Here is a 24,295-nt window from a genome sequence, read left to right on the forward strand (position 1 = left end):
TTTATTCATAACCTCTTAGTTAAGCCATCGAACATCAGTGTGAGCCAATATCACATTACAGCCCAATGTGAAATATCGTTTTAGATGCAAAGAAATAAACAGCCTTCATTAGCACAACTGCCTATAATTATCTCTTACCTAGCAGCTGCTTCTTCCCTCTCTTTCCGATGTTGTTCTGCTTTTAACTCCCGGAACTCTTGCTTTGCCTGTCGTAATATATCAACGTAATCTTCAATGAAATCCCTAGTAGAAACTAGGGTCAGGAGTTTCCCACAGAGAGCATGAAGTATCTTCATTTTTTCTCCTGTCAAAAATTGGTAAATAACTTCTGTATCAACAATGACAAAAAGGAGTTGTTTGAAAAATCTTAATTTGTGGCTCAATGTGAAAATGCTTAATAAAGAATAGGTAAAAGTCTCAAGATCAAACATGCCAATGGCATGTCTTCAGAAAGAAGCACCTCTGAATCCAAATTAACAGATATGTGACATACAGGCATTTCAAATACAAATAACTACCATATAGACCAGTTAAATAGACATGAAAAATTTTCTAATGACAAAGAATTCTTTTCAAGTTTTAATTTTTAGGCTCACTTAGGAAGTTCAAATAAAAACTAAATTATTACCATATGAATTAAAAAAATGGCAACAGGCAAATCACTACTCTGAAAATACTGCACAAAAACACTACTATAAATTATAAAAACTGTGAATGTTGGAATGAAGGCACTCTACTTTTATTATATGTCCTCTTAAACATATTAAAGTAAGCTCTACGTATTTGTGCATTGTAATTTTTTATTTAAAAAAGGAAGTGAAAAGTAACTTCATCTTAACTTTATATACCATTTCTCATACCTCAAGCACTATTTAAGCATATGTTAGAATTTAGCAGCTACAGCTTAGATTTCTGATACACTGATGAATAAGAAAGCTAGCTAATTCTCACTTACCCTTCTAAATTTAGTAGATTAACCACAGAATTTTAAAGTAATAGAAAATCCAAATGAAAAAGAAAAGAACATCAGAAACAGAGCTAATATGAATAACAACAGTAGTCTCCATCTGGGTCACTATTTGTATTCCAACAATTTTTTTAAGGACGGTTCTCCTTCTCTTTTAACACTGCTATCATCTAAAATTTCTCATCAGGACCTAGTCTTCTGGGCTCAAGAGACAGAAGAGGGGAGGAAGTGGGCAGGTTATCCAAATTCCAACTTGCAAAGTTTACCTGGTGTCAAATCATACACTGAAGTGCTTGCCAGTTTCTTCACTAGGCTGGGATTGCTCAAACGAAGCTCCATACAGGCGTCATCGGTAGCGTCAAATCCGCCTCGCTTTTGATATCTGTACTTTGCATTTGCTGATGTTACATCAGCACCTGAAGCTAAGATGTGCAGTCTGAGGATTTCAGAAAGAGTGCAGCTATCAAGATCCAAGCTTTTCAAACTGCAGCCTATAGTTGTTAAGAAATGAAACTGTCATTTAGAATATAAGCCATAAATCCTCAGCAATGTAAAATGTACCTTTGTAAAATTAAAAATAAAAAGCCAAACAAAACCAAAATAAAACCCACACATACCCTGGTGCAACTGCGGCCACGCAGCTGCCAGAGATGCAACTGCAGACAGTGCAGATTTTGTGGGGTCTGCATCTTCATCCAAAGCCTCTGTTAAATCTTTAAGGAAATAAATACTTTATTCTAGTGCAAATCAAAACTGGAATATTTGGGAATAACGCCCTTCTAAAATGATGAAAGAAACAGCAAACAGCTTAACATTCAGGAACCGCAAAAAAAACCAACACTAGGTACAACAAGCATCATTCACATTCTGCCTAGTGTCCACCTCGAACTATGAATCCCAAGACATGTACTGCACACTCATATTTTCCTTAGTTAACACAGAAGACAATTTCCAAGTTACCAACAAGATGCACATACACATTCCCCCCAAAATGGTAAAATGCACTTTTAAAAACAAATCTCCTCACTCGATATAACTTTAGAAAAGTCTATTTTGAAAATCAGAATCTATTTGAAGATCCCCAATCTTTTATAAATATTTTAAGATTGAATCAAAACAAAGTAGGGTTATAATCATCACAAAACCAACACAGAAAAAGAACTAGAACAACTTAAAGATAGCTGTCTCTTAACCACTGATTTATCCTCTTCACTGAAAGTTCCTGTTTTTACTTTGAAAACTCTCCAATCTAAGAAACAACAGGAAGATTACCCTGCATTTTCTAAGTAAATTGCTTTTTAACTCTGAAAATCATGCCTAGCTTACAAACAAGACTACAGAGTAAATCTACTGGCACAAATTGTATTTAAAGCATTAGCATATGTAATTATTCCTAATTATAACACATAGATGATAAAAAAAATTAAAGTGTCAACTATGAAAAAACTTTAAGCTTACAAAAAAACCTCTTGTTATATCATAGAATGGTGGGCATAACTTCAGACTGAGTCAGATAATATATATTCTAGTCTCAGCACTGCCAGTCCCCTAGTTCCTAGTTGTGCAGCCTTCAGACAAATCACTTAATTGGCTTCATTTTTCTTAAAGGAGTGACTCTCGATCAGCAGTTTTTAAATTCTTCAAATATGTCTTGGGAGTCCAATACAAAAGAGATAAAAGTTCCCTTTGTTCAGTGGGATATGGAGATGATAATCCTGCCCATTCATCTTTCCAATTCTCCTGCAGTGGCACCAAGGAATCCCTTTACAACTCACAGTACTCCATGGATTAGAGCTGGAAAATCGCTGGGCAAAACTGGTTCTGTGGTTCCTTAACCTTCTACTATGTTTCCCTTCTGAAAGTTCACAAGCTGACAAAATGAACCTCAGAGAAAAGATCTACTGTCCTTTACTAAAAGGAAAAAGGCAGCTCTGGGATCATGTCTGATTACAATCATTGACAATTTCATAGCAGTTAAAGCATAAACACTACCACACAGAAGTTATCTGACTGAACACTGCATATATGCAGAAGTTATTCCTACCAGGCCCTGAATCCAGTCCAAATGCAAGACATTATATTCCTTCTTACCATGGAAATACTAGAGCTAAAACTTCCTCAATTTTCATTTTACATGGAAAGCCACAGAAAATTAATAGGCACTCTAAAATTAACACCAGTCTTAGTTACAGAACTGTAAAAGTGGACTGGTCCTTTTCCTTTGCACCAATCACCACATTCAACCTATTTTATCTGTAGTAACTTTTAACTTCCTAGGACAAAGTTATAAAGGCCTTAGGAAATGGACAACCAACAAAATGAGTTTACTTTTAATTGTTTAATTGTCAAGTACCATGTTAAAATATGTATTTTTTTTAAAGATTTTATTTATTTATTTGACAGAGAGAGACACAGTGAGAGAGGGAACACAAGCAGGGGGAGTGGGAGAGGGAGAAGCAGGCTTCCCGCCAAGCAGGGAGCCCTATGCAGGGCTCGATCCCAGGACCCTGGGATCATGACCTGAGCCGAAGGCAGACACCTAATGACTGAGCCACCAAGGCGCCCCAAAATATGTATTCTTTAACTCAATTATCTACCAAATGGCACTCTCAAGAAACTGTATTATTACTCTAGGATTTGCTTAGAGACAGTCACTTGGGTACATCATACCAAGAGAATACAGTTGACTCTTGAACAACACATGTTTGAACTGTGAGGGACCACTTATAAGTAGATTTTTTAAAAAAGATTTTTTGTATTTATTTATTTGAGAGAGAGAGAGAGAGATTTAGAGAGCAAGCAGGGGGAGGGGCAGAGGGAGATGGAGAGAGAATCTCAAGCCGACTCCATGCTCAGTGTGGAGCCCGATATGGGGCTTGATCTCATGACCCTGAGATCATGACCTGAGCTGAAACCAAGAGTTGGAGGCTTAACTGACTGAGCCACTCAGGAGCCCCTATAAGTAGTTTTTTCTTTTTTTTTACAATATAGTACTGTAAATGTATTTTCTCTATAACATTTTCTTTTCTCTAGCTTACTTTATTGTAAGAATATAGCATATAATACATATAACATACAAAGTATGTGGTATTTGACTGTTTATATTATCAGTAAGGCTGCCAGTCAACAGTAGGCTGCTAATAGTTAAGTTTTGGGGGAGTCAAAAGTTATACACGGATTTTTGGCTGGGGGTGGGGAGGGTTGGCATTCCTAACCCCTGTGTTCTTCAAGGGTCACCTGTACAGCTGAACTGTATGTTATGATTATCTGAAAGTTACATTTATCATCACAGTAACCTAGAATCTACAATTTCAACACTAAACAATGATATTTTAGCAAATACACAAAACTATGCTATGTAAGGATACTCTTCTTCCTACACTTTGAAGGGCTTTTAAGTTCATGATATAAGACTGAAGAGAGGAACTGAAATTTTTAATGTAAGATTTAAAAAATTCTTGGTCCAAATTTCCAAGATTTGATATAAAAAAAGGGAGACCAAAGGCCAAAGATTTTAGTTTGTTTTTTTTTTTTTTTTTTAAGATTTTTTATTTATTTGAGAGAGAGAATGAGATAGAGAGAGAGCATGAGAGGCGGAGGGTCAGAGGGAGAAGCAGACTCCCTGCCGAGCAGGGAGCCCGATGTGGGACTCGATCCAGGGACTCCAGGATCATGACCTGAGCCGAAGGCAGTCGCTTAACCAACTGAGCCACCCAGGCGCCCCAGATTTTAGATCTTCTTGAAGATGGATAATTTTATAGGCAATGTTAGGGAAACAAATATTCAAATTTTCAACATCTTTGCCATATTATGAGGTAATATAGCATAGCCAGTATGAGGCTCCAGGGCAGACTGCCTGAGTCTGTATCCCATCACTTTTTTTATTAAACATGTTTCTTTGGGCAAGTTAATTAAACTCCTTAAGTCTAAGTTTTTTTGTAAGTAAAGGCAGAAAGTAAGTATTAATAATCTACCAATTTACTATACCTACCTATCTATGCCACAAGGATGATGTGACCATTAAATGAAATTATATATATATAATGTCTTACATCACTTGCTTTCAGAAAGAACTGTGGGAAAGCTTTTTTGTTACAGAGATAGGAGAACATGGGTAAAATAACCTGGAAGAATAGTCTAGGATCCTTACTGTAACTGAAATAATTATGTAAAATGTAGTCAATACAGGGGCACCTGGGTGGCTCAGTCGTTAAGCGTCTGCCTTCGGCTCAGGTCATGATCCCAGGGTCCTGGGATTGAGCCCCGCATTGGGCTCCCTGCTCAGTGGGGAGCCTGCTTCTCCCTCTCCCAGAGTCACCTGCTTGTGTTTCCGCTCTCACTGTGTCTCTGTCAAATAAATAAATAAAATCTTAAAAAAAAAAAAAATGTAGTCAATACAACAGGGAAGTGGAGAAGGGTGGAAAAACTCCAAAGCATATTTTTTCCCCTTAACATTTAAATAAATATCTTCAAAGGAGCATTAAAACTTTTATTTAATGACCAATACTTATTCAGAGGTAGACCTTGTATTAGTATGTATAGATTAGTCCTTTACAGGATTAGAGCTATAAAAATTACAGATCAATCATGAAAGGAAATGCAATGGCAATACAAACACCAGTACACATATATTTTCTTTACACTAGCTGATTTTCCAACATAATTTCCTTGTCACCCCACTTTTTGTCATCTGTACAAAACTACAAAATTCATTTGCTTCAAATCCTGAATTAAATACAGATTTATGTCTTACATTAAGGTCAGAATTTGGTTCATAACCCTGTGATGTTATTGGTCATTAAGACAATCTAATGGCTAAAAGAATGAATATTTGCCACATTTTCTGTCTTAGATAATCCATCTTTAGTGCTGGTACTTGCTATCTTAGAAAATCTTTAGACTTTTATAAATGGTTTGCCCTTCCATCTTCCCTTTAGTAGAGTCTCATTTTATGGACTAAGTCATCTGAGATGACAAAAGGGACAATGCTGTTAAAATGATCTTGATAAGGGACCTATGGTGATTAGCACTCAAGAATATATTTTGTTTGAACTCAGGCTGTAAAATATAAAGAAAACCAACATCAGATGCATACTTATCATTATCCTGTTGCTTCAGGGACCAGGCATAAAAAAAATGAGCTCAAATTACCTAAGGTCAACAATACTATCTGAATGCTAGAATGTCACATCTTTTTGTATCGAGACTGCTAACAAAATGTCTCCCAAAAGTTATTCCTTATTGTGAATTTTTATGCAATACACTGAAGTATTGTTTAATAAGGCTTCTGATCCTAAATCTCTTATGTGACAAAGTTCACGGAGAGTATAAATTCAGGAAGCCAAATCAATCTTTTACTACACATGCTTAACAATTCCTCTGATTAAGGTAAGTCCTAAACAAAATAGAGAACATACTCTGTTTTAAAAATAAAAAAGCGTTTCTCCAAGAATTATTCCTACATTAATATGTACACACACACTGACTTTAGATATTTAAGTGCACAGAATTTAAACAGCAAAATTTCTAGTTCAAACTGCTGGTGAAATAAAAAAATTAAATTTTACTTGACTCTGATCTATAAACTGTCACATCTCAAATGAAATCAACAAGAGTATTTTCAGTTTAAGTATTGGTAACAATTATTAAAGTATTTCCTTAGGTGGGGGCAAAAAAAAAAAAAAATCAGTGCCATTTAGCAGACTCTCTTGGAATTAGATACTGGTCAATGACATCTGTAATGTTCCTAAATCATAGGAGAAATCTAAAGGAATAAAAAGCAAGATAGATTTTGGGGGGGGGAGAGTAGATATTGTAAAGGTCATCAGAAGCAGTACATTAAACCAAAATTTTTATAAAACAACTGATAATGTATTGTTCATATATGACTCAAGAACTGGGGGACTTGAACAGCTATATTTTATAATTGTAAAAGTGAGGTTAATTTTCAGATAACCTTCAAAAATCAGTTCCAAAGCTACAAAGCTACTATCAATCAGCAATAACACTGAATTCTGACCTTTGGTGTCAGCATCCGTTATTTGCTCTTTGGCTACTTCCTCTTCTTCTTCAGCTATCGCCTGGAAGATGGCAGTCAGGAAGAAAAAAAGCAATTCACATAGTGGGCCTTCACTGTCATTTCCTACAAGAGCTTCCTCTAACACTTCTGTGAATAAAATGTTTAAAATGAATTTAAAGTTCTGTTCATGTACTGAAAAAACAACTCCATTGGAATAAACATTTTAATCAAACAACAGCCTGTGTAATTATTTTAAGTGTCCATTTATCAAAGTAGAGTATTATCCAAGGCAAAATCAAAAAACGATTTATAATGATTATAACAAAATACAATAAAATCATAAGCCAAAATCACTACATTCAAGAAAGTCAAATTAGCCTCAGCAGATCAATACCATATTTCCTTTTAAGTTTAAATTTCAGGTGTAATTAAGGCACATGTTAAAAATTATCATTTTATTCTAATATGAATAACAACTCAAAGATTTGTTATTGTTGCCCCATTGTTCTCAAGAGCTATGTGGGACATTAATGTTTACCGCATAGGAGAGGTAATCATAAGTATGAGGTATAATTTTAATATTGTATCCAAATCATAAATGTTATCTAATTTATCTTACCTAAACCAGCATTGTCTAGACCTTCTTGATCTGTAAGTCACAATGATTCATGCCTAACCCAGCTCATAAAGAGAAATTGAAGGAATGTGAAAGCCCCCTCCTGAAGAGTACATTTTTATTAAAATAACAGTGACATTATAATTCTGTCTTTGAGGGTCTTTATTTTGATTTTAAGAAAATTATTTTGCTATTTGACAATTAAAAATCCAAAATGAGATCCAAAGCCCTTCTCAATTAATGTAGTTCTTATAATGTTTATACAAAGTAAAAGTATGGAGTCAATGCAGAATCACAAATTAGAGGTTGGCAGTAACTTGTCTCTAAATTCAGCTGATGTCAATTCCTTCCTTTCTCGCACTTACATAAACCATGACACCTTCAAGAAGAGTAATCTATTCCTTCACTACCTTAAATTTACCGAGCAGACCTGACCAATGGAATATGACAGAAATAAGGCTTGCCAGTTCCAAGCCTAGCCTTTAAGAAGGCTGGCAGTTTCTGTCCTCTTCTTCTTGGAGCCCTTAGCTGCCACATAAGTAGTATAGGCTACCCTGATGGAGCGGGATGCCACATGGAGGAGCACTGAGGCACCAGGCATGTGTGTGAGGAAGCCATCTTTTTTTATTTTATTTTTAATTTTTTAATTTTAATTTTAATTTTAATTTTTTGTGAGGAAGCCATCTTGAACATCCAATCAGGTAAGCCTTCAGATGACTCCAGTCCCAGCCACTTCCTGTAACCACATGAGAGACCCCAAGAAAGGGCTGGACAGTTAGGTCCAGTGACTCTACAGAACTCTGAGAGATACTAACTTTTCGTTTTAAACCACTAATATTAGGGTGAACTATTAACACAGCAATAGCACTTGCCTAGGGTTACTCCCTCAGGAAACTCATCTTGAAGATCAAAAAGTTCCCCAAAAGCATTAAGAAACTCCAAAACCATCAGAGCATCACCGAAGATTTCAGGAGGTAGTCTAGTCTTCACTGGAGTTGGTTCTGGAAGTTCCTGAAAGATTAAACAATCTATATAACTATTTGAACCAAGTACAGAAAACTGTAAAAGGTATATACATACACTTTGCTGAATAAGATTTATTTCAGGCAGACTAGTGGTTCTCAACCCTGGATGTTTATCACAATCACCTTTGGAACTTTTAAAATTATAGATGTCTTGGCCTTATTCCAGCTTTACCAAAATACAGTCCCTAGGGACTTTTTTCTTTATTGAACTAAGAACAACTTTGGGCTGATGTATACTTCTGACTACATTTTCTAGTTAAGAGGGACTTTTAACCTAGATTCTGAGATCAAGTCATTAGCTGCATCAATATGATCTTCAATGCAGGATCTCCTTAGGATATGGAATAGAATTAATCCATCTGCTGAACTTACAAGTGGTTCCATACAAACTGAGACGAATGATAATACTGGATTATCAACGATCATACAAATGACCAATTATGTCTGCAGAATTAGAGTCTTTTCAAAGTCTGTCATAAAATACTAACAGTGCTGCTCTGGAACTCTAACTATAGCATTTGCTTAATTGGCTATTTCCTCTTAGTTAAATATGAAGCCACTATTAAGAAGAAAAATTTCATCAGCAAAGCCACATAGGGCACATAGAGCATAGGTGTGAAACATCACATAACATACTTATACCTTAAGATCGTCACATTCCATATCTTCTCTAGGTTTACTCCACTGTTTTAAGTATTCCATATATTTTCGCTTTTCTTCACGTAATTTTTCTCTTTCCTAAAACAAAAGGTTAATAAAATTTTTTATAAGAATTTTATAAGGCAACATCAGCATCACCTGGGAACTTGTAAGAATTACAAATATTTGGGCCCTAACCCGGACCTACTGAACAAGGAACTCTCACGTTGAGATCCAGCAGTTGATGTTTTAATAAGTCTTTCTGGTGATTTTGATGCATGCTAAAGTATTAGAATCACTGATCAAAACAATGCTTGCCTAACACTACTGCTACAAAGATGGAAAATGTCTCATACATAACAGCCCATGGATAAATATTAATTCAATTTGACCCTGCCTATAGGGGCTCTCCTATTTCAAATCAATTAAATCTTGACAAAGTAAAGTAACAAATTATTAGAGTACCTAAAATAAAACCTCCCCCTATATTTGTCATATAGTTGTTATTTTAAAGATTCATTTAAACCTAACAACCTAGGGACAGAGGGACCAGTAAGTAAAAGAAATATCAGAACACAGTTGGTAGATTTCTTTCTCTTTCAATCCAGGCCACTTCTCTTGCTCACTTGGTCTTTTGATACACTTACTTCTTGGTTCTGGTATTTGACACCGGAAGATAAATAATGACCCTAAAAAATCTCCAATAAAGCAGAGTGTAAGTAAAATATTTTATATTTATTATAGTTTATAATTATTTTCCAATAAATGTTTAACATACGTTAATCTTATACTCTTCCTTTGAAATTTAGGACCACTGGTGGTAACAGATGGGCACTTATCAAATTTTCAACATAAAACGAGAGTTATAGAACTTAATTGTGCTTTAAGTAGTCTGCTACAGTAAGTCTTCCCTCCCTGCCCCAAATAATTCTTGTAGCATGTAATAAGATGGGTATTCTCATTCACTATTGCTAAGAGTGTAAATAAGCACATGTTTAGCAAACATATACTTATGTATGTGTAAAGAAAGTTTTTAAAAATGTTCCTAGCCTTTGACCTATTACTCTACTTCCTATAAATTTATCCAGGGACATAATCCAAAACCAGTAAAGAATTTTATTCATAAATTTGAACAGGGTATCATTATTTATGAGCAAAAAATTATAAAGCACTTACCTGTATCTATTTGATTAACTATTATGCAGTCACTAAAAATCCGACTTTACTTATTACTTAATAACATGAAGGACTATTTCAATAATGTTAAACAAAACAAATTACAAAATTATAAATGCTACATCTCTTTTTTAAGGCCCAGAATAAAGATTAGAAATAAATTAGGGGCGCCTGGGTGGCGCAGTTGGTTAAGCATCTGACTCTTGGTTTCGGCTCAGGATCTCAGCATCCTCAGAATGAGTCCCTAGCTGGGCTCCACTCTCAGCGGGGAGTCTGCTTGAGATTCTCTGTCTCCCTCAAATAAATAAAATCTTAAAAAAAAAATGCTATCTCTAAATGTTACCACATTTAGATTACAAGTGGTTTTCTTGTCCTCTACATTTTCTGGAGTGTACATGTATTAGATACCTCCACCCCCATCCCAATGGCCTATTTGAAATAGTTCAAGAAACTACAGGCAATTTAAATGAGCACAGGGTGTAAAAGTATTAGCTAGGGGTACTTGTGAATAGCCCAGAAAACCAATGACACTTACTGACTCTGGAGAAAGCCAGCTACAGAATTCTCTAAAGAATATCTACCACTAAAGATTATAATAAAAGATTTGCTGAAAAACCTATTTTTACAGATACTTTATTCTTCAAGGAGAATAAGAACACCAATAATTCTTGGGGCGCCTGGGTGGCTCAGTCATTAAGCGTCTGCCTTTGGCTCAGGTCATGATCTCATGGTCCTGGGATCGAGCCCCGTATCGGGCTCCCTGCTCGGCGGGGAGCCTGCTTCTCCCTCTCCCACTCGCCCTGCTTGTGTTCCCTCTCTTGCTGTGTCTCTCTATGTCAAATAAATAAATCTTAAAAAAAAACACAAAAACACTAATAATTCTTGTTATTTGTAGATTTTATTGTATTTTTCTAATTACATATTTTACTTCTGCCAGTTTTATGCATATCATCTTCCCTAAATTTGGAAGTCTAAATAATGAAGAAAATCAACTTTAGAACTGATGAGCACTGGGTGTTATATGCAACTAATGAAGTTTTGAACACTACATCAAAAACTAATGATATACTATATGTTGGCTAACAGAACAGAATAAAAGAAACGAATTGTACTTAAGAGGCTTTGGGGTTTAAAGGCATGTATATATATGCTGAACCTTAAATTATTCATTAAATTTTCCAAAGCAAAAGAGAGATAAACCAATAACTGTTTATCAGTGCTCTATACAACTAGAAATGTCAATCAAAGTGGTAAAAGCATTTGAAAATTAACCATGAATTTATTTATTTATTTTTTCCCTAAAGATATCATTTATTTACTCGTCAGAGAGAGAGGGAGAGAGAGAGAAAGAGAGCACAAGCAGGGGGGGCAGCAGGCAGAGGGAGAAGCAGGCTCCCTACTAGGTAGGGAGCCTAACACAGGACTCGATCCCAGGACCCCAGGATCATGACCCGAGCTGAAGGCAGACACTTAACTGACTGAGCCACCCAGATGTCCCCCATTAATTTAAATATGTAAATCATACTATTTTTTATATAGAGAGCATAGCTAATATACTTGAATGAATACCTTTTCCCTTTCTATTTTAAGTCTCTCTTTTTCCTCTTTTTTCTTCAGTCTCTCTTCTTCAACAATTTTCTTCAATTCTTCCTTCTTTTTCTCTTTATCTTCCTTTTCTTTTTTCTTTGCTTCTAGGGCATCTGCTTTTTCTCTTTTTAATTTAGCCTTTTCAAAAGCTGTGGAGAAGATCAAACTTAGAACTGTTCACAGACAGAAAACAACACATTTTTTAATGTAAAAAAAGGATCCCTGAAATATTTTATGGTTAAATGTGATCGGTAGAGACTCACAGGGGTTGTAAATTGCTGGAGGGAGCCAGCAGGTGATTAAAATGGGAAAGCAAGTTGGCTGGGTTTAAGACAAACTACTGCACTGGGACAAACATATACCTGCCTTTCAAAGCCCTGCTACTCAAAGTGTGGTCCTAAGACCAGTAGCAAAGTATCACTTTGTTAGAAATGCAGAATCTCTTCTCCCACACAGACCTACTAATTTAGAATCTTCATAAGATTCCCAAGTGATTCATATATATAGTCAAATCTGGAAAGCAATATTTTATAAAGCTGTGTGAATCAAACAAATGGCCCCAAACAGTCTGTAAGCCATAGAAACTCCAACTTGTGCTTAATCTAGCATTAGGTTGGTTTAATAGGGGATATGCTATACCTTGAAATACTGTTTTAAGAGATGAACACAGGTCTCATTTATCATAAAAATCTATAGATACCTGAGGGGAGAAAACTATTTATGCTAAAAAAAAAAAACCCAAATAAAAGAAATATGTCATTTCAGAAACACTCCCTACCAAGCACAGAGAAATATTCTTTCCTGTACGTAAACAGTTTTTGGAGAGAATGTTAAACTCACCCAGTGACTTCATTTCTTCTTGTTTCAAAAGTTTGTCTCTTTCTTTAATAGCTTTGTTCCTATAACTTGCAATAGTCTGTTTATTAGCAACGCTGTCCTCCTAAAAAACAAGCCAAGAAACTAAAGTTGTAGAATACCACAACTTTTACAAACTGATGGTCAGCTTTGTTTTTACAGTCATAAAAATTTTAAAACCCATCAAGTATACTTTCTTTATACAATAAGGTTTTATTCTAAGCATAATTGAACTTTTAATAACTTTAATCATAGTAACATAGAGAATATGAGTTAGTTCTATAGCTCTACAAATTAGTACAAAAACCTCCTAGGAAAAACCACCAGTGATCTACAAGGAGAGCCTTAGAAATATGCATTAGAAAAACAAAAAAAAATTGTCCAAGGTACCTTATAAACTAAATGGTGTAGACATCAAATGTGAAAGAGGTGCATGTCAAGAGAGTTCTTATGGTCAATGTTAAATAATGCCAAAAGATTTTTTTACTCTATTTCTTGGGAGAATAATGGTCTGTAATAACCTGCTTAGTACGATATTTTTATTATCTTTTATCTTTTAAATGTTCTTCACGTTTCAATCCCATAATTTATCCTCTGTATTTCTCCTGCTTTACATTTCAGTAACTGCTTATATGCTTGCTTCCACTTTGGTATAAAATCCCTGTGGCATTAAAGCTATGTCTAATTCACACTTGAAACTTCTACAAGCCTCACTGTTAAGTAGTTATCAACATACAGTACACACATTGTATACAAAGGAATGTATTCCTTCCTAAGGCTATGTGCACGAGGGGAGCCAAACACTGCTCTTAATTTTGAACAGTTTTATTAAGAGCTACAATGTAGTTTTTACCGTTCTCTACTTACCTGACTAATAGATACTCGTTTGGGAGGTCTTCCTCTTCTTCTGTTAGTAGGACTAAAGATAAATGTGGGTGGATCATCAGGGAAGAAGTAAGAAAAATCTTGTTCCGCTATTTTATATGTTGAAAGAGATGACGCCTTCATAAAAAAAAAAAAAAAGACATAAGGTACAGTAATAACACCATTAGGAAACCATACATAGATGTGCTCTAAAATGTCATAGGACTGCTGTGAAAGACAAGGTCAAAAACATTAGAATTTCATGTGTTAATAAACAGTAACACACATTTTAAAATTTTCTCTCCCTTATGGTTTTTATTTTATTTTTTTAAAAGATTTTTATTTATTTATCAGAGAGACAGAAAGAACAAGCAGGGGGAGCGGCAGGCAGAGGGAGAGGGAGATGCAGGCTCCCGCTGAGCAAGGAGGCCCATGTGGGACTTGACACCAGGACTCTGGGATCATGACCTGAGCTGAAGGCAGCCACTTAACCAACTGACCAATCCAGAAGTCCCTGTTTTGTTTTGTTTTTTTTTGTTGTTGTTGTTTTTTAGTTTTAGGGGTAAAATATACTGATTCGTCAGTTGCAGATAACACCCAGTGCTCACTACATCAAGTGCCCTCTGTCATTCCTGTTCACCCAAGTACCCCACTCCCCACTCCTCTCCCCTCCAGCAACCCTCAGTTTGCTTCCAAGAGTTAAGAATCTCTTATGACTGGGGTGCCTGGGTGGCTCAGTCATTAAGCGTCTGCCTTTGGCTCAGGTCATGATCCGAGGGTCCTGGGATCGAGCCCCACATCGGGCTCCCTGCTCAGCAGGAAGCCTGCTTCTCCCTCTCCCACTCCCCCTGCTTGTGTTCCCTCTCTCGCTGTCTCTCTCTGTCATATAAATAAATAAAATCTTTAAAAAAAAAAGAATCTCTTATGATTTGTCTCCCTGCTTTCATCTTATTTTATTTTTCCTTCCCTTCCCCTATGTTCATCTGTTTTCTTTCTTAAATTCCACATATGAGTGAAATCATATATTTGTCTTTCTCTGACTTATTTCACTAGCATAATACCCTCTAGTTCCAACCACATCATTGCAAATGGCAAGATTTCTTCTTTTTTGATGGCTGAGTAATATTCCATTTTGTGTGTGTGTGTGTGTGTGTGTGTATGCATACCCACACCAATATTCTTTATCTAGTAATACACATTTTAGCTGGTTTACTTGATCTATTATTAATCAGCTTTATCAAAAAGATAAAAAACCACAATTCAAAGGAATGTCCCCCCATAAAATACCTAAGAATGCTTCAACAGTTTCTTAAATTCTAAAACTATTTCAAAATTATGTTTATATAATAATCTTTTTTGGTTTGCATTACTTTTCACTAATTTTGTATGGAATTTTCTATGTAAATAATCCATATATTTAACATTACAAGTCCACTGTATTAACCCAATAAATTTTTCTCAACCATTTCCTAACTGCTGAATATTTATATTTTCCCTGCAATTGGGGGTGATAAAGACTTTTTTTTTTAACTTAAAGACTTTATGTATCAAATGTATCAAATTTTAAAGTTGATCTGGCAAAAAGGAGAAATGCTGATAAATTCTTATCAAATTTCAACTCAGAATTTAAGTTCAGCAAAGTCAACCTCAGTTTTACCAGAAGTTGTGTGCTTTTAGGATAAATGCTAAATCCAAAAGAGTTTCAAAACTTGTTCACCTTTCATCCATGTCCAACTCTAAACTTTTTATTTTTGGCTAGCAATTCTGAAGATTATTTTTGGTCTAATAGCCAAGATCATCATTCTTTCTAAGAAAACATGCCATTTACAGAAGTATCTTTCAGAAAATGTATAAGAAAATAATGATACAAAAATTTAAATCATTAAACAAAACAAAAACACTTCAACTAGGAATTAAATTTTCTGTGTAATAATTGTATTCGTGGTAGAACATAACTTTTAACATTTAAAACTCAATCAGTTCCGGCCATTATAATAAATCAAGAATCTATTAAGATTTTATATTAAAATCTATTAAGATGGTTGTCAACTATCCCACATAAATAACGCCTGAATATACAGAATTGCCCTTTAAATATGAATATAAAGCATATGGGTGGTTTCTTCTCAAATATATATGCTCAAAAAAGGTCAAAATAGATTTTATTTTATTTTTTTATTTTTTATTTTTTTTTAAAGATTTTATTTATTTGACAGAGAGAGACACAGCGAGAGAGGGAACATAAGCAGGGAGAGTGGGAGAGGGAGAAGCAGGCGCCCCGCAGAGCAGGGAGCCTGATGCGGGGCTCGATCCCAGGACCCTGGGATCATGACCTGAGCCAAAGGCAGACGCTTAACGACTGAGCCACCCAGGTGCCCCCAAAATAGATTTTAATACATCAATTGTCAATGTTCCTTATACATACACACATAACACAATAAACAAATACATCTTTGTGTTCTTGTAGTACTCCTAATAGCAGACTACACTCACCACATTGGGTATTAAACTTTATCCACTAATAATTTTTTGTTATACTCTATGAGAAAAATGTTTACTATCACTTTAATATTTATTTATTAATTATTTTCTAAAGATTTTATTTATTTGTCAGAAATAGAGAGAGAGATTGAGAGAGAGCACAAGCAGGGGGAGCGGCAGGCAGAGGGACAAGGATCTATTTTAGCATTGTTCTTTGAATTTATTTTTGTGAGCCAGGACTCCACTTAGAAAAATACAGATGTTCCCTTCCCCTATAACATTTTCTTTTTCCAAGTTTTCCATCTCTTTTTACATGTCTTGGTTGATCTTTTTTACAAGGGGGAAAAAAAATGCAGTACCTGAGCCATCTAGCAATTCTAGCAATTGCAAAAATAGTATTTAAAATCCAATTAATAGAAAGATTACTAAAAACTGGCTCCAGATAAAAAGAGAACTATTTTCAACCAACTTTGACATAACATTTCTGCAATGTTTCAACTTTATAACACAACCTATCTCTTTTTCTTCCTTCTAATAAATAATTTCACTGTTCTGATTACCTTAATTTTAATGACTCCATCTTGTGGTTCACAGTGTTGCTTCAGAAAAAGCTTTAATTTATCACGAGAAAATAAGTGTTTTCTCCGACTGCCAGGGGAAAAAGGAGGAGAAAGAGTAAAGTGTTAGTATCAAAGAATTCAATTTGAACTCTATACTCTCTAAAAATCAATAACCTCAATTTCAAGCTTAGGAAAAGAAAGATATTTCCTTTTCCAATAGTATTTATGTATAAGTTATGAGAAACTTTATACATAAGTATTTATATGGAATGTTATAAGATCAACTTGAATGGATTTATTATAAATGTCCATTACAAACATAGTATACACATTTGTTGCATAAGAATCACTTAGAAATCAAACCTCAAGGAAAACATACTACAGAGTAAACCTAATTTTAGAAAATTAGATGATCATTCCTAGAAATATCACCATTGAAATTCTTTAAAAAATTAAAATCAGGAGGCTACAAGATATCACATAACACTAAGTCAATATTCAAATGGATAATGTGAACATTCTTGAACATAGGTTGTTTCAATTTCTAAAATATTTTGTATTTAAACTTCGTATGGCAGCCAACAAATTCATGGGATTAAAATGAAAGAGAATTAGAATTAAGATTCCAAAAATATGCTATTTTTGATTCTCCCTTGCCCCCAAATTCAAAAACAACCACCACAATGGTAACAAACACCACCAAAAACAAATCAAAACAAAAAAAATACCCCTAAACACCCAAGTATTTCTGGAAAAGTTCTGGAAAGAAAGTAAATGTTTTAATTGAATTTATGTATTCCTTCCAAGAAAAGCCAAGTTAAAAGCTTCTAAGAGTGAATAAACAATAAAGGAGTTTCAAAGTAGTAGCCTCCTCAAAAATGTATATTCTTTTCTTAGAGAAAGGACTATATGAGAGAAAGGATTGGCTTACTGTGCTATCCCACCACCATACATAGAGTAGATGACAATAAGAAGGTTAATTATTTCTTGACTATTGAATAAATATACTAGTCCTCAAGAATTGTATTGTCCTACATAGCACCCACTAGCCTACTTATTAAAAAAAAAAGTTAAAAAAAGTGAATAATCTATGAGCATTATTTTGGGAATACTATTTTTCAGCATATAATAAAATGCACTACACTCCAGAGATCTTAAATTAATGATGGACCCCCAAGATCCAACCAAACAAAAAACTACACATACCCCCTCATAGTTACAGAAAGTAATATGTTATTATCACTTTTCTTTGGACTCATCAGTATATATGAGGCAAGAAGTATATGAGAGTAAGTAAAATCATTTTATTTTATTTTTTAAAGATTTTATTATTTATTTATTTATTTATTTGAGAGAGATCTAGAGAGAGAGCACAAGCAGGAAGAGCCACAGGCAGAGGGAGAGGGAGAAGCAGGCTCCCAGGGAGCCTGATGGGGAGCTCGATCCCAGGACCCTGGGATCATGACCTGAGCTGAAGTCAGACGCTTAGCTGACTGAGCCACCCAGGCACCCCAAATAAAAGCATTTTACATCAAATGAAATGCAAGATTGACTACTGGGTGGCAAGTTGATAGTTGGCTGATAACGTCAATTTACTTTCAGATGACTAAGGGCCTAACCTCAGCAGGCATCAAAAGGGACTGTCCTAAAATAGATCTGTGTAACCTAAAGTCAATTCCTTTAAATATTAACAACTCATTACCCCTCTTTTGATTAGGACTTAAACAGGAATTTATTTTTTTATTTACTTAATTTTTTAAAAAAGATTTTATTTATTTACTTAGAGCATATGCGCGAGCAAGGGAGGGGCAGAGGGAGAGAGCGAGAATCCCAGGCAGACTCCATGCTGAGAACGGAGCCCGACTTGGGGCTCAATCTCTCGACCCTGAGATCACGACCTGAACTGAAATCAAGAATCAGACACTTAACTGACGGCACACCCAAGCACCCTTCAAACAGGAGTTTTTAAAGATACTAATTTGTTATTATTTAACTTTAAGGAATGGAAGAGACTGATCAGATGTCTGTATCTAATGAATAAAATATTACAAATGTGACATATTTGTAAGTACCATCAGACTTCTCAGCATTGAAAACTGAGTCCTCTCATGAGAAGTGCCTCATAAATAGGATCCTTTTTAATTTTTTAGACTGAAGACTCTTTGGGTTTTACTTACAAAGGGCTCATGGAGTCCATTAGGATTCACTTAATCAGTCTATAAGTGTACATTTATTTTAAAAAGGGAAGCAATCACATGCAACACTGTTCTATAGCAAATCTTAATTGAACACAATTATTCTATTTTAAACCAGCATAGATGAGATACCGAGTTTTACCTGATTTGTGTTGCTTTAACAATAGCACACTCATACAATTCTTTTTTAGTGGGTTGCACCTTGTACTTGAATAATAAGGGATCGACTGCATCTTTTTTCTTCCTAAAAAAGAGCAAAGACACAAATCAATTAATAATTTATTTGAAAATGTGAGATTTTATTTTATTTTTTTAACATTTTATTTATTTATTTGACAGAGAGAGACAGCGAGAGCAGGAACACAAGCAGGGGGAGTGGGAGAGCGAGAAGCAGGCTTCCCACCGAGCAGGAATCTGATGCAGGGCTCGATCCCAGGACCTTGGGATCATGACCTGAGCCAAAGGCAGATACTTAACAACTGAGCCACCCAGGCGCCCCTGAAAATGTGAGATTTTAAATAGAAATACAGTTTCTAAGAACGCACTGTAACAGAATCTAATGCATTTTTAGTTTAACTAGGATTTTATAAGTTACTGACATCCCTCTCCGTTCTATCAGCCAAAATAGTACAAAGCACTGTTTTATGTTAGGTAGGTATTTTACTCATTCAATAAATTTTCCTGTGTGAAGAAATTAACTGAAGATGAATAAGCACAAGTAAAGTACCCAGTTTAGGTAAGATAAATTTGTAAACAAATAGCTCTTGGATTTGCTTTTAAGCTTTTTTCTTAATACTATGTAAAGCAAGAGCAAAAGTGGAGATAATGTAGTTTACCCTATTTTAAGAATTGGCAGAGGCTATACATTTAATCCTTGTCTCAACCAACTTCTCATCTTGTTTTTCCTTTGAGGATGCATTCATCCATCTGTCCAATAAATAGTTAAGAGACTACAATGTGCCAAAAACTAAACAATAAGGATTAAGTAGTGAACAAAACAGAAATACAGTGGGGAGATACAGGCAAGCAAACAAACAAAAATATACAACAGGGTAGGAGGTAAGTGCTATGAAAGGAATACAGTGCAGGGTGGAAGTACTCTATTTTATATAGTGACAATCCTGATAAACTGACGAGACAGGCCTGGTAAGAAGTTAACATTTAAGCAGAAATCTGAAAGAAAAGAGGGAGCAACTCACAAGAAAATCTTGGGGAAATGAGTTCAAAGGAAGAGAGAAAAGAGTGTGTAAAGGCCCTGAGGTGGAAATAGGCATGGCTTGCACAAGAAGCGGAATAAATAAGGAGAATAAAAAATCCAGTCAGAGGAAGGAGAAGGGCCAGATTATAGGCCATCAATATAAGGGTTTTGGATTTTACTCTGAAAAGACACTAGAGGATACTGAATACTGGGGAGATAATGATATAACTTACACTTCAGAAAGGTCACTCTGGCTGCCATGTAACTTACATTTCAGAAAGATCATGCTGGCTGCCAGACTGTGGGGCAAGAGTGCAAACAGGGACATCCATTAGAAAGCTAGTGCACTGAACCAAGTGAGAGCTGATGGCAGTTACAGACTACGGTGGTAGTGGTGGCAGTAGAGAGACAAGTGGTTGGATTCTTGAAAAGCTGCCTCTGTGAATGCAAGTGCATATATAACGGGGATGTAAATAAGGGTTATTGAGAAGAAAATGATACGAAAGGATGATAAAAGGGGCGCCCGGGTGCCTCAGTCGTTGGGCGTCTGCCTTCGGCTCAGGTCATGATCCCGGGGTCCTGGGATCGAGCCCCACATCGGGTTCCCTGTTCCTCGGGAAGCCTGCTTCTCCCTCTCCCACTCCCCCTGCTTGTGTTCCCTCTCTCTCTGTGTCTCTCTCTCTGTCAAATAAGTAAAATCTTAAAAAAAAAAAAAAAAAAAAAGGATGATAAAGGAAACATTTAGCAATGAGGGTCAGATATGGCCAAAGTGTGATAAGTATAGTACACACTGTATTTATAGAAATTCAACACGGAAGGGATGTATGAGACAATCACACAGAACTGAAGTATCTGGGGCGCCTGGGTGGCTCAGTCGGTTAAGCAACTGCCTTCAGCTCGGGTCATGGTCCCAGGGTCCTGGGATCAAGCCCTGCATCGGGCTCCCTGCTCGGCGGGGAGTCTGCTTCTCCCTCTCCCTCTGCCCCTGCTTGTGTTCCCTCTCTCGCTGTCTCTCTCTCTGTCAATTAAATAAATAAATAAATCTTAAAAAAAAACACAAAAAACTGAAGTATTTACCTTTAACAGCATTAACTTCCTAGTTGGAGCACCAAGGATCTTTACATTGAGACCCAGTATACACAGGAGATATATTTAATCCTTCAACCTGACTATATGGAATGCAGTCTAATACTTTCTATTCTATTAAAATTCATTATTAATTTCACAACCTACATGAGGCTATAACCTACAGTTTGAAAAGCACTGTCCCAAAAGAAGAGATCAAAGAGAGAAGTCTAAGTGTTCAGGGCGCCTGGGTGGCTCAGTCGTTAAAGTGTCTGCCTTCGGCTCAGGTCATGATCCTGGAGTCCCAGGATCTAGTCCCACATCGGGCTCCCTACTCAGTGGGGAGCCTGCTTCTCCCTCTCCCTGCCGCTCCCCCTGCTTGTGCTTGCTCCCTCTCTGTCAAATAAATAAATTAAAAAAAAAAAAGAGAGAGAGAGAAGTCTAAGTGTTCAGAGAGCAATACTGATGTGAGTTCCCAATAAAGGAATTTCTTGGAATGAAAACAGGGAAAAAGAAAAATGGGTTTTGATGAATCAACAGCAGTTGTTTAAGAACAGACTTGATTTTTTATCTTGATATCATTTTTTGAATTGGTGCTAACTTAGCAATTAATCACTACTATTTTATACATATAAGGGGTTGATCAAGTATAATATAGATTGCACTTAAAAGATTTACTACCAATTGCAGTATATTATTATATTTTAAGTCACAATTATAAATGCATAAATATATTTATATATTATTTGTTTATAGAAAACTTGTTTATGGACTTTATCTTAATGGATTTAAGGCTATAAAAATGTGATTTTTGTGTGTATATAAAACTATTTTTTGTTTTTTCCTGCTATATCATGAAATTCATTTCTGAAGATAAAACATAACAGAATTAAAATCATTTTTTCCAATCAGTGAAAATATTCTTATGGGGGTTTTGCTATAACTCTTACATAAATTCTATACAGGATAAAATCATAACTGGATTATTTCCAAGGAAGTACAGCTATTAGAGACCAACAGAAACTGCTTGTCATATGGATTCACCTATAACATAAGAATTAAAAGATAGTATTAAAAAGAAATCCCATTTTAATAATTTTTCTCCCTTGCTTCCTAAAGCCTAGGCCTAAATAGCTGGAATACTAAATTGAATGTAGTGATCTTAGCCATGACTGTGACTAAGAGACTGATTTTCTTAGTAACAAGTGTTACTAGATCTACACTGGCACATTAACATCAAATATTATATTTATAGAAATTAGATTGCAATTCCAATGATTTATTCACAAAATTTTATCACTTATTTATTTTATAAATACACCATATTTCAATATGCCTAGTTATATATACATTTTTTGCGGGGGGAGGGGCAGAGGGAGGAACTCCCAAGCAGGCTCTATTGCGGAGCCAGACATGGGGCTCAATCTCACAACCCTGAGGATCATGACCTGAACCAAAATCAAGAGTTGGACACTTAACTGACTGAGCCCACCCAGGCACCCCAATATGCCTAGTTATATATATAATTTAATTTCTAGTTTTATTTTCTCATAATGGTAATTGTTTTTGTTGCTATCCCATGGACAATATTTGATACTAAAGAGGCAGTTAAAAATTTTTTCTATAGCAGTAAAATAGAAATGACAAAGGACCGAATAATTAAGCTTTCTGCATAAATAGTTACTTATGGTGTTTTGTTTGTTTTTGGAATTTAAAATGCTAAACTGACCTCTCATACATAAAATTTCATATATGAACTACAAATAGCAAAACAATTAGGTCTACTTCCTTAAAAGTAACACTCAGATTCCATAATCTTACTAATAATTAAGCAGGTTATCATTACAGCCAGATTACACTTCATGAAGGAAGTCAGCTGCATAGTATTTCACAATGGGGTACACAATACACTCTTCGAGGTTCCTAAAATAATTAGTTTTCCTTGTGCTCTTGCAAATTACCACCAGGATATAAGATGTTACCAAAAATGTATCCTTGTTCATGTACTACTTTTAGGTTAGGATAATATTTTTATGGTATTTTAAACTTTAAATAGCATCTGCCTAGAGGTGACTCCATAAAACTCTGATCCACTGTAAAGGATAAAAGCAGCCTGACCTTAAATTTTTATAGCCTTAAATCACAACAGCAGAGTATATTATTAACAAAGTGTTATTTACCTAACAATCTGAGTTGCTACAAATACCATAGTTTCTTCTACAAATCCTAAAAGCATCTAGACACACTCACCTGTACTTGGCATACCTGAATCATACTGAAATCAGATGGTAAACTAGTGAATATTTTCAGGATTATTTCCGTCAGTACTGTCTATCAATTTAGTTAAATTTTCAGAGAATTTTCTGGATTGCAAATGAACTTCACTATTTGGCTCTTTCATTAAGAAAGGAAACTTGGGGGGGCGCCTGGGTGGCTCAGTCGTTAAGCGTCTGCCTTTGGCTCCGGTCATGATCCCAGGGTCCTGGGATCGAGCCCCACATCGGGCTCCCTGCTCCGTAGGAAGCCTGCTTCTCCCTCTCCCACTCCCCCTGCTTGTGTTCCCTCTCTCGCTGTGTCTCTCTCTCTCTGTCAAATAAACAAAATCTTAAAAAAAAAAAAGAAAGAAAGGAAACTTGTGGGGTGCCTGGGTGGCTCAGTCAGTTAAGGGTCTGCCTTCGGCTTAGGTCATGATCTCAGGGTCTCGGGAACAATCCCAGCATCAGGCTCCTGCTCAGCAGGGAGCCTGCTTCTCCCTCTGCCCCTCCCCGAGCTCATGCTCTCTTGCACGCTCTCTCTTGCTCTCAAAGAAAGAAAGGAAACTTGTATCAAGTAGTTATACAAACTGTGATCTTAACAAGTGAGGATTTTCAAATATAAATTTTCTTTATATCTATTAGTAATTTTGGAGGGAAAGGAACAACAGCAGACATAAGTGTAACTACTTAACCCATTTTTTTTTTTTTTAAGATTTTGTTTATTTATTTTGACAGAGAGAGAGCAAGCACACACAAGCAGGGGGAGAAACAGAGGGAGAGGGAGAAGCAGGCT

At 35.7% G+C, this 24,295-nt stretch overlaps 1 protein-coding gene across 2 annotated transcripts in view; it reads right to left on the minus strand.

The window, feature by feature from the left end:
- The window catches only part of BAZ1A (bromodomain adjacent to zinc finger domain 1A), a 93,371-nt gene that overhangs the window by 27,489 nt on the left and 41,587 nt on the right, over positions 1–24,295 (minus strand). Inside the window, exons 5-15 of one of the 2 annotated variants that reach the window (XM_032404939.1) lie at positions 19,127–19,228; positions 16,790–16,877; positions 13,752–13,886; positions 12,870–12,969; positions 12,012–12,178; positions 9,270–9,365; positions 8,475–8,613; positions 6,987–7,133; positions 1,585–1,680; positions 1,234–1,458; positions 139–304 (exon numbers count right to left, since the gene is read on the minus strand). In XM_032404939.1, coding sequence (XP_032260830.1) covers positions 139–304; positions 1,234–1,458; positions 1,585–1,680; positions 6,987–7,133; positions 8,475–8,613; positions 9,270–9,365; positions 12,012–12,178; positions 12,870–12,969; positions 13,752–13,886; positions 16,790–16,877; positions 19,127–19,228 — 1,461 coding nt within the window. The remainder of the gene's footprint in view (positions 1–138; positions 305–1,233; positions 1,459–1,584; positions 1,681–6,986; positions 7,134–8,474; positions 8,614–9,269; positions 9,366–12,011; positions 12,179–12,869; positions 12,970–13,751; positions 13,887–16,789; positions 16,878–19,126; positions 19,229–24,295) is intronic. The other variant, XM_032404938.1, reaches the window with a different exon arrangement.

The sequence above is a fragment of the Phoca vitulina genome, unplaced genomic scaffold, assembly GCF_004348235.1.
Source record: "Phoca vitulina isolate PV1807 unplaced genomic scaffold, GSC_HSeal_1.0 scaffold7, whole genome shotgun sequence".
Lineage (NCBI taxonomy): Eukaryota > Metazoa > Chordata > Mammalia > Carnivora > Phocidae > Phoca > Phoca vitulina.